This window comes from Eulemur rufifrons, chromosome 24, assembly GCF_041146395.1.
Source record: "Eulemur rufifrons isolate Redbay chromosome 24, OSU_ERuf_1, whole genome shotgun sequence".
NCBI lineage: Eukaryota > Metazoa > Chordata > Mammalia > Primates > Lemuridae > Eulemur > Eulemur rufifrons.
Genome location: NC_091006.1, coordinates 31,007,220 through 31,022,539, shown reverse-complemented (window position 1 = coordinate 31,022,539; position 15,320 = coordinate 31,007,220). Strand labels below are relative to the sequence as shown.

The 15,320-nt window shown below is 33.7% G+C and overlaps 1 protein-coding gene and 1 non-coding gene across 3 annotated transcripts in view; one reads left to right on the top strand and one right to left on the bottom strand.

Annotated features, from left to right (window-relative positions):
* The window catches only part of EXOC1 (exocyst complex component 1), a 50,616-nt gene extending 35,861 nt beyond the window's left edge, over positions 1 to 14,755 (top strand). The window contains exons 11-19 of one of the 2 annotated variants that reach the window (XM_069458568.1): positions 544 to 588; positions 1,866 to 2,029; positions 2,607 to 2,714; positions 4,120 to 4,193; positions 4,733 to 4,961; positions 8,383 to 8,566; positions 10,469 to 10,668; positions 12,080 to 12,274; positions 14,008 to 14,755. In XM_069458568.1, coding sequence (XP_069314669.1) covers positions 544 to 588; positions 1,866 to 2,029; positions 2,607 to 2,714; positions 4,120 to 4,193; positions 4,733 to 4,961; positions 8,383 to 8,566; positions 10,469 to 10,668; positions 12,080 to 12,274; positions 14,008 to 14,160 — 1,352 coding nt within the window. In that variant the 3' untranslated portion in view covers positions 14,161 to 14,755. The remainder of the gene's footprint in view (positions 1 to 543; positions 589 to 1,865; positions 2,030 to 2,606; positions 2,715 to 4,119; positions 4,194 to 4,732; positions 4,962 to 8,382; positions 8,567 to 10,468; positions 10,669 to 12,079; positions 12,275 to 14,007) is intronic. The other variant, XM_069458569.1, reaches the window with a different exon arrangement.
* On the bottom strand, positions 3,583 to 3,689 carry LOC138375232 (U6 spliceosomal RNA). The gene has a single exon (XR_011231475.1). It is a non-coding gene; the product is annotated as a U6 spliceosomal RNA (small nuclear RNA).
* Positions 14,756 to 15,320: the final 565 nt, after the last annotated feature.

Below are 15,320 nucleotides of genomic sequence, written 5' to 3'. Positions count from 1 at the left end.
TACTAAGTAACTCAGCTTGATAGTTGGTTTTAATATTAAAATGATTTTAAAGTCCCTAATTTTTTGATTAGATGTAGTATAAAATTATTTAGTACAGTGGAGATTCACTTCAGGAGCTTTCAGGGAATACAAGATTGTTGATGTCTAAATCTACAACTTCATTCTAATAAATTTCCACTGTATTAAATTATTTATTTGAATTACATTTCTCAGGAAACTAAAACTTACAAATTCAGTCTTTTAAATTTAAGTGTACCGGCTTATAAACTTAAAAAAAATGTTTAAAGTGTGGGGGTAACAAATATAGATATTTTTACCTGAATATTTGTGTAAAACCAATACATTAAATTTTTTTCTCTCATAGAATTTCTCAAACAGCTGACCAACTAAACATGTGTTTGCCCCTCTTGTTACTTGATGTTCATGGTTCTTTGCATGTGTCTTTTAAACTAGAGCTTTAACTTCCTCTTGTGCATGGTTTGTGCAAATTGCAGTTTATTAACTTGTCTTTGTCTTTGATGCTTGCAACCTAATCCATCACAGCTACACTGCCTCGAAAAGAAAGTGCTGTCAAACAGGAAACAGAGAGTGAGTATGCTTAGTGTATTAGCAGGTATTCTCAATGCATGTTTGTTAAATGTCTAGAAATTAGTTGTTTGTCTTGAAAAAAGTTAACACCAAAAATACTGATTGCTCTGGATTGCCAGGTATTGGTGAAAGAAAACCAACATGATGGTAGTGGTATGGCTATATCCAAGAAATATGTAATATAGTTAAAATTATTTGGCGAGTAGTAGAACTTTGTGTCAGAAATTTATGAAAAGACTTAACCATTATACTTCTGTTTTCAGGCTGTGTTTAGAAAATCTATAAAAATTCTTATAGATATGGTCAGATTTTGAATTAATGAAGCCAAAGTTTGTCTTTAATTGTCCCTATTATGTCTTCATTTGTCCCTTCTGTAAAGTTAAGTGAGAAATACTCAAGAAGAATGTCTTTAAAATGTTTTATAGTGTTTATCTCTAATTCTGAATTTAAAAATCACATTTTCTTCTAAAAATTGAATACTGTAATCTCTTGGTGTATGTGGGATATTGTCCCACCATATGTTCTCATTTTTCCCCATGTCTATGATGGATACCTAAATTCTACCTAAAAACAGATGTCCCATATTAATGTGATTAGTGATATATGTATTTCATTCAGTGGTATTTTAAATATAACAAGTTTTCAGGGTATTTTTTTTTTCCTTGTTTAGTTTTTAAAGGACTATAATTAATGAGTTCATTTACTGGAAAAGCAGAGTTTCTGAGTTCAGAACATGTTAAATTGAATGTAATTGACTTTATTTGGTAGGGCAAAATAATCAAGTATGGGCAATTTCCTGTGGTTCAACTTAATATATCGTTTTAATGTGGAAGCGAGTTACATTGGGATATTGCTCTTTTCTTCCAAAATACAAGCAAGTCATATTAGCTAGTGTGGTAACACAGTACTCAATGACCTTCCTTCCTATTCCTGTCTTTTGAATGGGAAAGAAATCCTCACCTACTTTAGAGATATACCCAGGCAACTTTATGATCATACTGGGCAGGACATAAATTATGTGACCCTTCAGGTCCCTTTCAATGCTATTCCATGGATCTGTGTAGTTTCACTTCTCTTTATAAGATGCTCAGAGTAGGACACAAATAATAATGAATGATAAGGACACTAACAACCTGTCCCATGTGGTAAACTTGTGCACTAACTCATATGAGCCCTGGAGCTCCAAGCCAATGGAAGATAGAGGAGATAGCCCTGACTCATACTCTGGATCTTTTATTCATGAAGATCACAACTTTCAAAGTCTTATTATTTCTTAGGTCTTCATGGAAGTTCAGGGAAATTAACTGGATCTACTTCTAGTCTAAATAAACTCAGTGTGCAGAGTTCAGGAAGTCGCAGATCTCAGTCATCTTCCTTGTTGGATATGGGAAATATGTCTGCCTCTGATCTTGATGTTGCCGACAGAACCAAGTTTGATAAGGTAAAATAAAAAACAAGTACTTCTTAAACGTTAACATTAGTTTTCTTTTTCCAGCAGCAGTTTGTGATTGCTTTAAGTGTGTTCAAAGATTTGGACTCTTTTGGCTCTCTTAAATATTAACCGTGACTTAACTTTCCAATTCCGAATGGAATCGGAAAAAAAAACTGCTACTCAAATGGCAACTGAAATGTGAATCATCAGTTAATTAACATTAAAGCTTTATTAAAATGTATTTTTTATAAATTATAAAGTGCTGGCATCTCAAATCTAAGTTTGAGCAGCTGCAAAGTAGAGAGAAAATAACAGCTCTTGTGAAGCAAATAAGTTTTAAAAGTTTAACTTTGTGTTTCTCTTTCCAGATTTGAAGTGAGTATGAGTTTTATTTTAGATACGTTCTATGGCCCTGTTTTACCTTGGTAATACTGCATTGCCCTGTCAATGTTAGAAGAGTTTGTCTTTGGCATTCTATTAAGATTATAGATCCATGGTCCCTGCAGAAAAGAGAATTAAGTTTGAAATGTTATTTTAAGCATTTGGTGCAGTTCTTTTATTATAGGATCATTTTGGTTTTCTTCAGATCTTTGAACAGGTGCTGAGTGAACTGGAGCCCCTATGTCTGGCAGAACAGGATTTCATAAGTAAATTTTTCAAACTGCAGCAGCATCAAAGTATGCCTGGAACTATGGTATGGCTCACTTTTATTTTGGCTAGTATTTATGACCTAATTAATCTAATTAATATGTGGTCACAATTTCATTATCAGAATAGAAAAGAAGAGAATTTATGATGTAAGCATTTTTAAAACAATTTTTGTGATACCACATGATAAAAACAGTGATAGTTGAAGTTTGGGCAGCTATTAATAATTTAATATCTCAGAATGTCATAAACCTAAACATTTTCTAAATTAGGTGGAAAAATGTCTGAGTTTACTTTGCAAAGAACATTATTTAAAAAGTAATTTTTACATTTTAGTAGTTATCAAGAAAAAATATAATTCAAAAAAAAAAAAAGATGATGTTTGAGTGTGTACACCACAGTATAGCAAAAAAAAGAAAAGAAAAGAAAGTGAGTCCTCAGATCTGAATCTGAATCTTTCTTATGGCTTTGTTACTAACACCTATGAGATCTTAAACTCATTACAGCTTTCTGTAAAGTGGATATAATAATGCTTATTCAGCATGCCTTTCAGGTGGCATAAATGTAAAAGAATAAAATGAGAGATTTTCTAGACTATTTTGAAGAACTTTAAAACACAGTGCAAATAGAGTCATTTTTATATTAAAGTCATCTCAAAAATTTATGCCTTGACATAACTAACATATAAAAAGCAGTCATAAAAATGAGAAATTCATTGTTATTTCAAATTGTTTGGAGTTTATCTTTGTCAGTGGTGCTATTGGTGGCATATTTGCTTAAGTGTGAGCTTTTGTAAGAATTTCTATAGCATTTTTTTATTTTTTTTTTGTTGTTGTGTAAGAGCTCTTACATATTTTAATAGTATTAACCTTTATTTGTCACATATGTTGCATTTTGTCATTTGCTTTATTTTAAAAAATATGGAACGCTTCACGAATTTGAGTGTCATCCTTGCGCAGGGGCCATGCTAATCTTCTCTGTATCGTTCCAATTTTAGTATATGTGCTGCCAAAGCGAGCACTCTATAGCATTTTTTTAAATGCTGATGTTTTATTAGAATGATTGATGAGATTTCCTTAATTTTTTAAGTTCTCTTTTGAAAGTTGTTTTTGGATATTTTCTATTTTTTTTGTTGAATTGCCTTCTCATTTTCATATTCCACCCCTCTCCCACCCTCCTGCACCCTCCTTCCCCTCACATGCACACACACTAATGCAGCTTCTCACCCACAAAAACTCTCAGATAAAATCTAAGAACAAGGCATTTCATAAGCATTCTTAAATAACACGCTAAGTTATCTAGCTAGCTTTATCAGTAATCCACCTTTAAAAATCATCATTTTTCATAATGTATTCTCTCCTAGGAATTTTAAGACTGAGCAGGTTTTTGCTATATGAACCAGTCAAATTGTTGGTCTTTTAGTATGTAAAGTACCTGACTAATTTTTGCAGACTGAAGCAGAGGACCTGGATGGAGGAACACCACGGCAACATAATTCTGGTGTGCCACTGCCTGTTTCATCTGAGTACGTGTTTGTTATTATCTATTGTTTATCCTGGGAGAAAAATCAACTTTAAATTGAGGCACAGAGGAGTGCTGCTCATTGAGAGGTCCAGATAATTCTCAGTAACCTGACAGCCCTCAGAATGCTGACATATGTGTCCGTTGTCTCACTGAACATTTTACTGGATTAAAATTGGTCCTATTGTCTGGCTTGTCAACTCTTCTTTATTCCAGTAATAACAAAATGCAATCAATTATCATGTTTGCTCATTGGAGATAAGCTTTGAATTGCAGTGTGTTTGTTAGAGTTCACAAGGCACATTTCAGAACCCAGCTTTACAAATGACATAAAGCTGATGTGAATGATAAAACTTAACTTCAGTAAAATATGTTTATATCAAAATTGCTATAGAATAATTAGTTCATCATATTTGGACATTATTAATTGAAATTTAATTGTGGTATTTTAGTCTTTTTGTATCTACTCAGTGGATTAAAATTAAAGGTGAATTCACATGAAGCTTGTAATGACTTTCTACATTTTGTATGTTTTCTGAACAGGAAAGATATGATCCGCCAAATGATGACTAAAATATTTCGCTGCATTGAGCCAGAACTGAACAACCTAATTGCATTAGGAGATAAAATTGATAGCTTCAACTCCCTTTACATGCTAGTCAAAATGAGTCATCATGTGTGGACTGCCCAAAATGTGGACCCTGCTTCTTTTCTAAGTACTACATTGGGAAATGTTTTGGTGACTGTCAAAAGGAACTTTGACAAATGCATTGTAAGTTTAAAAAAAAAAAACTTAGAATCCTAATCATTGCAAAAAAATAAAAAATAGGTAGATGTATTTAAATTAAGGGATCTCCAGCATTCTGTTGAAGGTCTATTGTTTATGTCCCTCAAAGCCTTGAAGCAAGGTGTTGGCAGCAATGTATATGAACAGAGTTAGTTGGATGGCACCGTGCCAGCTTGTTTCCCTCCTGTGCTGTGAATCTCGGCATGTTCTGGAGAGAGTGACATAGTGACAGCAGCTGCTTAGGAGATCCACTGGGTTACTGACATCTCAGCTTACTGATCAACGACCACTGACTTAAGGAAACAATTGAAAGTATCACTTGGATTTGTTGTTGTTCTTTTAATATATCCTAATAAGAAAATTAATTTGATTGTTCAAATTAATTTTAATTAACAGTTTAGCTCTAATAATTGTTTAAGAAAAATTGTTTTTATAATAACTTTCAGCAGGCATCATCTCACTCCTTCTAATAGATAAAAATTATTAGCAACTTTCTTGTCTTACATTTTGGTGAGCTTGTATTTATGAATTGGTCTGGACCAGGCCCTTAAAGAAAGTTTCACTTTATTAATATACTTACTATGTAAAAGTAGTTTTGTATCATCTGAATATTTCTACTATATTAACCTCTAAGTTATATCCAGTTCTTAAATATCCATAAAATAATGGGAGGTAAGAATATTCAGGGCAATTAAAATCATGTCATTTTTTTATACTTTTACAAAATAATACTTTTTGAGTCTTTGAAAGGTATAAAAGCAACCTACGTCCACTGTAGAAACTTAAATGTCACCTCAATAGGCTCAATCCTCCTTCTCTACTAAATGATTTCACTTGGAATTTTTAAAACTATGAAATTTCGCTATTTAAATTTGATCTTCCCTCTACCTCCTACCCCTTCTTCTCCAGAAGTGATAATAAACCGGGAAGGTCTGACTGCAGGCTGATAGCCAAAAGGAAAAGGAAGAGAGTTGCCAGAGGCTAAGATAATGAGTCCCACATGACACAGCTGGACTACTAAATCATAAGGACACTATACATTTCCAGACTATAAAGGCTTAGTTGCTTACATCAGTAAAATATAACTTCATACAGGCCCTCCCAAGCTGGTGTAACATAGGATGTAGTGTCAGGCAGATGTAGCCATGGGTTCAAATGCAGTGCTTAGCACATTGCCTGGCACAGAATAAGAGCTTACTGCTAACTCATAGCTTGTCATGGTAGTGGTGGTGGTGGTGGTGGTGGTGGTAACAGCAGTAATTAATAATAGCTTATTAAAGAATGGTCATGTTACTCTCAAGACAGGGCGGTAGAGAAATAAAGTAACCTAGACAAAAGTATAAATTCACATTTTCTCCTAAATTGCATATCTCTCTAAATGGGCCTACCTTTTGCCACTAAAGAGAAGGGTGTTTCCTTCTGCCTTTCATGCCTCTGTTTCATTTTAATTCAGGTCTTTTCATGACATCTGGTAGATTATATGTGCTTAGTAAGTTGTATATTTTGGTATTTGGGACAAGAGCAGGACCTAGGGCATAAAGAAGTTGAAAAGGTAATGAATGGGTCTGTGAATATTGAGCAAAAAGCATGAACGTTGGGTGGCTGCAGAAAACAGGACAGATAGCACCTGGCAGTTTCATCTGGTGCCCAAGCCCAGAGTATCTGGTGTTCTTCAAGGAAAAGAGCTAAGAAAGCTGCCATCACCTGAACTAGAGCTAAAATAGAAAGTAACTTACAACGTCAAGTACTACCAAGCTGGATTCTGCAGTCTAGTACATTTCTTAACTGCATTTAGTTTACTTTTCTGTATTCCTTGCACTATAGTGACATAGACATACGCTCTTAAACTTTTGAGAATTATATGATTTGGTTATAAATTGCCCTGGACAAAGGATGGACTAGTAATATAGTGATACACGGCTATATCAAAGTTGTAGTCTTAAACGCTAATAGCCTCCCTGTCCTTCTGTGATGGCAATATTGGGCAACCAACTGGAAATAATGTATACTTACACCTTGAGAGAAACTTGGATGATTTTTGTCAGAATTTGTTCATAGTTGGCTCTTTTCATAAATGAATGCAATTTCAATCCTGGTCACAAAACCAGAGAGGACAATTGTCATTTAGAACTTCCTATTAATGTTCAAATATGTTCAGACTACATTCTATATTCTGTACATTTAAATGCCGCACAAAGCAAAAATCTGTATGTAGCATAATAAAAACAATAGACCAACATTCATAAGTGAGTGCCTACTGTGTACCAGGCACAAGTCCAAGTACTTTGCACACACTTTCTCATCTATTCCTCACTCCCTGCATATCATAGGTGCTTCGAGAGGTGAAGTTACTTTCCCCAACTCAACAGTTAAAAAGTGATGGAGCTGGTATACAGACCCACATGGTCTGTTTCCAGCACATGCAATCTGACCACTATCTTCTCTACTGCATTCATCTTTATACCACACAGTTATCAATACTGATGAAATGGAACATCAGTAAATACTTGACCGTACTCACAGGGCTTTCTTATATTAATGCCTGCGGCCTAGAGATAATTATTTTTCTAATCCACATGTCATAGGTTTTTAAGTTATACCCCCAAAATGTCAACCCAATGAAATTTTAGGTAGAAGTTGAAATGACTCAACAGTATTTGGCAGTGTAATTCCTACCATGAGCAGATCTAGATCCCCTGAGAGTTACATAGAACCATAATTGAATCCATGGATCTTTTTGAACCCAGATGTCTGGATTCTTGCCTGCATGAAACATTTCTTTTTGCACTTTGTCATCATCATGCACAAGCATTTTGCTGAACTAACTTAAAATAAGTAATATATGGAAAACTATATAATGCAAATCCATATAGAAATGCCTATCCTCCCTGTCCCTACACCCCAAAAATAGAAAACTTGTCTATACAAATAGAAATTTCAGAGTGATGAGAATTGGAAATGTCTGTGGTTCTCAAGCTTGGCCACATAGGCTCCAGCCAGAAATTACCTGGAGAGATCCTGTATATGCTCTGGTATCTGCTCTACTTTAACCTAAAATAGGCAATTGCCTTGTACTTGTCTTTCATAAATAATAGAAATGTATATTGATTATTTTTACTTTGAACCACAGACTTGATGGTTCACAAGCCTTGATTGTATTTTGTTTTAAGTAATTTGGATTTTTAAAAATTTTCTTAAATAAAACTTACTAGAAGAATTTTTTTTATCTGTGGGATTAATTTTTCTTAGTTATCCCTGTTGATTCATCTTCAATTAGTAGGCATCAAAAATGGTCTAGGTACTACATAATGTCCTGCCTCTACAATGTATATATTTGATTATTTAATTAAACGTAGTTGCTTAGTTGCTTAGCTATTTCTCTCCCTTGCTTTCTGCCTAACTTTAGAGCAATCAAATAAGGCAAATGGAAGAAGTAAAGATTTCAAAGAAGAGTAAAGTTGGAATTCTTCCATTTGTTGCTGAATTTGAAGAATTTGCTGGACTCGCAGAATCAATCTTTAAAAATGCTGAGCGTCGTGGAGACCTAGATAAAGCATACACCAAACTTATCAGAGGAGTGTTTGTTAATGGTAAGTTTTTGTTATATTCTAAAGAATTTTTGTGGTTATTATTTTCATTATTTTTGATAACTCAGAAGTTGGGGACAGACATGAGCTTATCACTTTTGCAAAACTGAAAATCATTTTTTAAACACAAAAAATGACCTTCCAGATTACAACAATTGCATTTTAACAAGGGTCTTCTGGAGATGATGGGCAGTGATGTCCGTGTAACCTTAAGCAAATCAATTCAAAGTAGCTTTGCTTTATCTGATTCTAAAGTAATATATGCTCACTGTCTACCCCAAAAATCAGAAAACTGATTTTAAAAGTCAAGAAGTAAATAAAGATCATTTGTAATCTCATTGTGCAGAAATAATATTTAATTTTTATTCTTCTAAACTTTTCATTGTCACTCACTCTCTTTCCTATGTGTGGGCATATTATGTGTATGTGTGTGTTCTTTAATATAAAAATTTTATTATATGTCACACTGTTTTGGAAGCTGCTGGACTGTATAATCCTAGTGTCTTTCCTTCTGAATTAATTTAGATAATCATAATCTTTTTTTTTTTTTTTAGTTTTTCAAGCATAACTTATATTTACATTCCTCTTAGTTCCACCCTTTGAGCAATAGCATGTGAAGAAAAACTGCTTCAAGTAACAGCTTCTCTGAGCTGAAGCCTTATTTCTTCCTTGATAACTTATATATATATATATGTATAAATATGTGTGTATATGGATATATCTTATATGCATACTTTTTTTTTTCTTTTTACTTTACAAATGTTAACCATTTTTATTTTTTCTCAAAGTTTTTGGGTCTGAATTTTTTTTTTTTTTTTTTCATCTTGTTATGGGGGATACAGAATTGCAGGTTACATACGTTGCTCCTGTACCGCCTTTCCCCCCAAGTCAGAGCTCCAGGCGTGTCTGTTCCCCAGGTCATGCGCGTTGCACCCATCGTGTAGGTATATATCCCTCCCTTCCCCACCCCCCCTTCCCGAGTCAGCACATAATCATTTTTAATGATTACATAGTCTTTCATGTATCATTATCTATTTACCAGATCTTCTATTAATAGGCATTTAGTTAGTTTATAGTTTATATGTCTTTATATACTTGTCAGATAATTTCGTTAAAGTAAATTACTAGAAATGCAGTTATTGGATCAAAAGGTTTGTGTGTATCTCAAGGCTGTTGCCAAATTGCAGTATAGAAAGCTCATACCCATTTAGTGCTATGAGCACTTGGTGAAAGTTTCCATCACACCTGTACTAGTGCTGGATATTACCAGGTGTTACCAGCCTTATTATTCTTTGTCAGCCTCTAATAGGCTATAAATTACGTCACTATTTAATTTGCATTTCATTGATTTTGTTTATGATGTCTTTTACTTTACAGGATTTTTCAAATTTTATGTCAAATTTATCCATCTTTCCTTTTATGGCTTCTACATTTTGGGCCATTCTTAGAATGGTCACACTACCACAAAAATTATTATTTTTTAATTAGCAATATTTTCTTTAGTACTTACGATTGTATTTATTTATTTGTTTTTTACATTTTAAGTACTTGAGCAATTTAGAATTGGCTGAAAGATTTGAAATAAGAATCTAACTTTAGTGTATTCAAAAGGTCCACCCGGTTGTCCTAACACAATTTGAATAATTCATCAATGCCCCATTGATTCGAAAAGATACCTTTATTATATATAAATTTCCATATATACATGGTACTGTTTTAGGATGACTTTTTATTATGTTCAGATATGTGAAGACCCTCTAATATGGTATATTTTATTAAGTCCAGAGAAATGTGCTTAATTCTTAAACTTACAAATGAAGAAAATTAATCATACAAATGTGTTTGTAGCTAAATGTGGTCATACTCATATCAGTGATGTTATTTTATTTTTTGTTTTGATTTTAGTGGAGAAAGTAGCAAACGAAAGCCAGAAGACCCCCAGGGATGTGGTCATGATGGAAAACTTTCACCATATTTTTGCAACTCTTTCTCGTTTGAAAATCTCATGTCTAGAAGCTGAAAAAAAAGAAGCCAAACAGAAATACACAGATCACCTTCAGTCTTACGTCATTTACTCTTTAGGACAACCTCTTGAAAAGCTAAATGTAAATATATTTTCATTCAGTGTTTTTTCCTGGTTTTGAACCTGTATCCGTCTGTGTGCATGTGAATAACATGTCGACATTTATCGTAAATTTTCCCGTGTATTGACGTAGGGGAATAAGGAAGGAAGGACTCAGTTATTGAAGCTGCTTGTGTGCCAGACACTGCTAGATGCCCTATACATTATACCTTTTATCTGTACATTATTTCTATATATTATTTATTATCTGTATATTTTAATAATTTTATTAATAATAATATAATATTGGTTAATAATTAATATTATCCATACATTATTTCTTATAAACAATGATGTGAGCTAAGGTAGTATTATTTCCATTTCACAAATGAAGAAATCAAAAGTGTATAAACTTGTCTCATGTTATAATAGCTTATAAGTTACAAAGCTGGGGGATGAACCTAGATTAGGCTTTTCCATTTTACCATTTCCCATTTCTTCATAAATGGCCAATCTTTGTGGCTAGTTTAGGTGGAGATTCCAAAAACGTTATCAAGATACAAGTAAAACCAAAAATTGTTTTGTACATTGTCTTTTGCTTTCGTTTCCTTTTCTTTCCTGACTTGAGTCATTTCCCAGAGCAAGTCTGATAATTAAAGTTAAGAAATGATGGTTTTAGAGAACTCTGAACAATAGTGGACGCTTAAATGAACCTTCTAACTAACTTTGTTAGTTAGATTAGTCATCTTTTATGTATTTTTAACTTAAAATTAGAGTTAAGTAAAGAATATGTATGTGTTGTCAACTATTCAAAGAATTACTTAAAAGACATTTAATCAGATATGGACCTAATTCCTTATAAAATTCAAGAACAGACAGCTATTCTTTTAATCAGATAAAAGATGTCTTAGGCCTAAAGCCCACATGATACTTAACTGCAACATTAGAAACATTCCCTTTGACAATTTAAAGCAGAAACATTGCTAGATCCTTTATTATTATTGTTTTTGAAGCCGTGGCCAATGCAACAAGCCCTGAAACATAAGTAAGAGATGTGGAAAGGAGTTTCAAGATTATCATTGCCTGTATACAGGCAATGAAGTTATTGGTCTCTGATAAAGTGGTTGGATTAAAAATAAATTTAAAAACAATTTATTTTGTCTATGCCAGTAATAACCAATTAAAAGCCTATGTAGAGACAAAATTTTAAAAGCACATATGAAATTAATAGTCTCATGTACTTTTTCACATATTAAAGGATAAAGAAACCTAAAATGTTAACAGTGGTTATCTGAGAGGCATGAGAATATGTGATTGTTATTTTATTCTTTATACTTTCCCACCTGAGTTTTACACAGTGATTATATATATACTATTTTGTAATCAGATTTTTAAAAAATGTAAGCAGTAATAAAAGCAAGTCTTAACCATTGTTTCTTTTCATTTCCGTGAAGCATTTCTTTGAAGGCGTTGAAGCTCGAGTAGCACAGGGTATAAGAGAGGAGGAAGTAAGCTACCAACTTGCATTTAACAAACAAGAACTTCGTAAAGTTATTAAAGAGTATCCTGGAAAAGAAGTGAAAAAAGGCCTGGATAACCTCTACAAGAAGGTTGACAAACACTTGTGTGAAGAGGAGAACTTACTTCAGGTATGCTTAGTTCTTTTGACCATCCTTGCTTAAAGATCCGTACATATATTGTTTTTGTCTAAATATTTCTCTAGAAATGCTACAGATCTAGACCAGGAAGAAAGTTCCATAAAGTACAGACCAGATTAATGAATTGTAAGGAAGAAAGAAATAATATTTATGTAAGCTTATATGGCTGTTGCTGCCTATTTTGTATTTCTATTATTTTCTGGTGCAGAAGTTTGTTTTTCTTTTGTTTGTTTGATTGGTTAAGTGTTTGGAGTTAGAAATGGGTTCATAATCTGGCTCCAGATTAAGCTATATGACTTTGGGCAAGTTATTGAACCTCTTTGAGCCTCAGTTTCCTTACTTGAAAAGCAGAAACAACACCTCTCTCATATAGTAGGCACTGCTGTTATTGTCATTGTCATTTTATAGGTAAGAAAATCAAGCTTAGAGAGGTGGAGTAAGAAGACCAAGATCCCATGACTAATGGGGTACTGGAGCCGGATTTAAACCCTGAGTTAGGCCATTATTCTTTATAAACCATACTGAGAGGCTCAGAGAGGAGTGAAAATAATTCTGATGTCAAGATCATGGAAGGTTTCCTGAAGGAAACTCATTAATTGTGTTAACCTCTGAAAGCCAGATAGTATTTTAACAGGTCAAGTGGGCTTGGGGAGAAATGGTGTTTTAGGTGTAAGAAATAGCATGAGCTAAATAGTGAAAAGCAAAAATTGCAATACTGTTAGGGAATAGTGATTGGTTTTGATAGGAATTTGGGATTTATGAGATTTAGGGTTTATCAGAAAAAATCCTGAAAGAATACATTCCCTCAGCTGTCAAGTAGAAATGATGATCATAATACCCACCCTCGTCAAGTCGGCGTGAGACTTAAATAGGATAACACATTCATAAGGCACTGTGCGCTGTGCTGATGTAGAGTAAGCTGTAATCTGTTAATAGAGCTGTTACGTCCATGTGTGTATCACAGTCTGTCTTGACAATTGTCTACATATTAGTCTCCACTAGTAGATTATAAATCACTTGATTGCCGAAAGTAGGTCGGACTCATTTTGGTGTCCTCCATGGCGTTAAGCAGTGTTTTACATCATCAATTTTAGATAAAGAAACGTTTAAATTTTATCAGAAGTGAAACTGAAGCATTAACTGTTGCACTTCATTTAATCACTAGTCTTAGTTCCATCCACAATTGTCTGTATCTACATCTGTGTTAGATCTTGGAGTATATATAATAATAGCTAAAATGCAATCAGTGCTTACTTGTGTCAAACGCTATTCTAAGCACTTTATGTACATTTACTTGTTTAATCCTCACAAAAAACTTATGAGGAAAGTATTATTACTCTGGTTTACAGATAAGGAACTTGAGATACAGGGTAGTGATGTCACACACTGGTGGTCACAAATCTTGTAAGTAAAAGGAGCTAGGATAAAGGCCAGGTGCGGTGGCTCACACCTGTAATCTCACTGCTTTGGGAGGCCAAGATGGGAAGATCACTTGAGGCCAAGAGTTCGAGACCAGCCTGGGCAACATAGTGAGACCCTGTCTCTACAAAAAAAAAAATTTTTTGGAAAGGAGCTAAGATTCTGGCTTCAGAATACATGTTCGTAACTACTGTACTATGCCAAATTCTTAGAATATGTGTTGACATTATTTCTACATATGTGATTATATATTAATATTATTTCCATTCATAGTTTAGTGACTTTTATTCTCTTTTTTATAATAGGTGGTGTGGCACTCCATGCAAGATGAATTTATACGCCAATACAAGCACTTTGAAGGTTTGATAGCTCGCTGTTACCCTGGCTCTGGTGTTACAATGGAATTCACTATTCAGGACATTCTGGATTATTGTTCCAGCATTGCACAGTCCCACTAAACCTTGTGAAAGAACAACAGGTAAATGAAGAAAGCACACCAGACACTATACCAAAATATCAAGCAACTGCTGTGAGAACGCATACTTAAAATTTTATGTATTATTAAATGTCAGATAAATGGGTAGTGCCATACTACAAATATTTAAGTGCAAAACTACAACCTATGTGCAGTTTTATTTGCCCAATGGGTTGTGTGTTAACTTAAAGCATTTATCTTATCATAAAGTGCTGTTAGCATTTTTCAGTGACTGAACAGGAAATTTTCCTTTATTGCCTAGTTTCTTGTGTTTCGGAGTGGTTATCCTGGGAGTAATACATTGGGAGTTCTTCGGCTTTCACTACTTCTCTGTTGCTTACACATCATGTAACTACTAAAATATTGTACAGAATTGCTTTTTTCCCACTGTCTAACAGATGTGTATATAGATAAGGGAGCTAGTGTGATGATCAGTTATAAGCTTAGATTTTGAGGATTATGTAACTCTGTGTAGTAATAAATGTGAAATAAAGAAATTTTCAAAAAAGTTGACATTTGATAATATTTTAAGTCTGTTATATGCTATCTTCTATATAAAAGCAAGTTGTTACAAAATCAATATACAAAATTAATTACAAGTTTATATACCATAAAACACTTAAAAGTATTATAATAAGAGTAATGAGATAAAAATAAAACAATTTATGATACCATCAAAGATATTTAGTATTTAGGACTAAATCTAATAAAATATGTGCTTTTGTGTCCCCCCAAAATTTATATGTTGAAGCCCTAACCCTCCATATGACTATATTAGAGATAGGGCCTTTAGGGACGTGATAAAGGTTAATGAGGTCATGAGGGTGGAATCCTGGTCCAATAGACCTGGTGCCGTTATATAAAGAGGAAGAAACATGAGAGCTCTCTCTCTGCCATGTGAGGACACAGTGAGAAGGCAGCTGTCTGCAAGCCAGGAAGATGGCCTTCACCAGAACCTGACTGTAGTGATGCCCTGATCTCAGACTTTCAGCTTCCAAAACTCCAAAACTGTGAGAAAATAAATTGCTTAAGCCACCTAGTCTATGGTATTCTTTTATGGCAACCCAAGCTGACTGCTATAAGATGTATAAGGCCTGTATGGAAAAATCATAAGACTATCGAAAGATAATAAAGAAGGCCTAA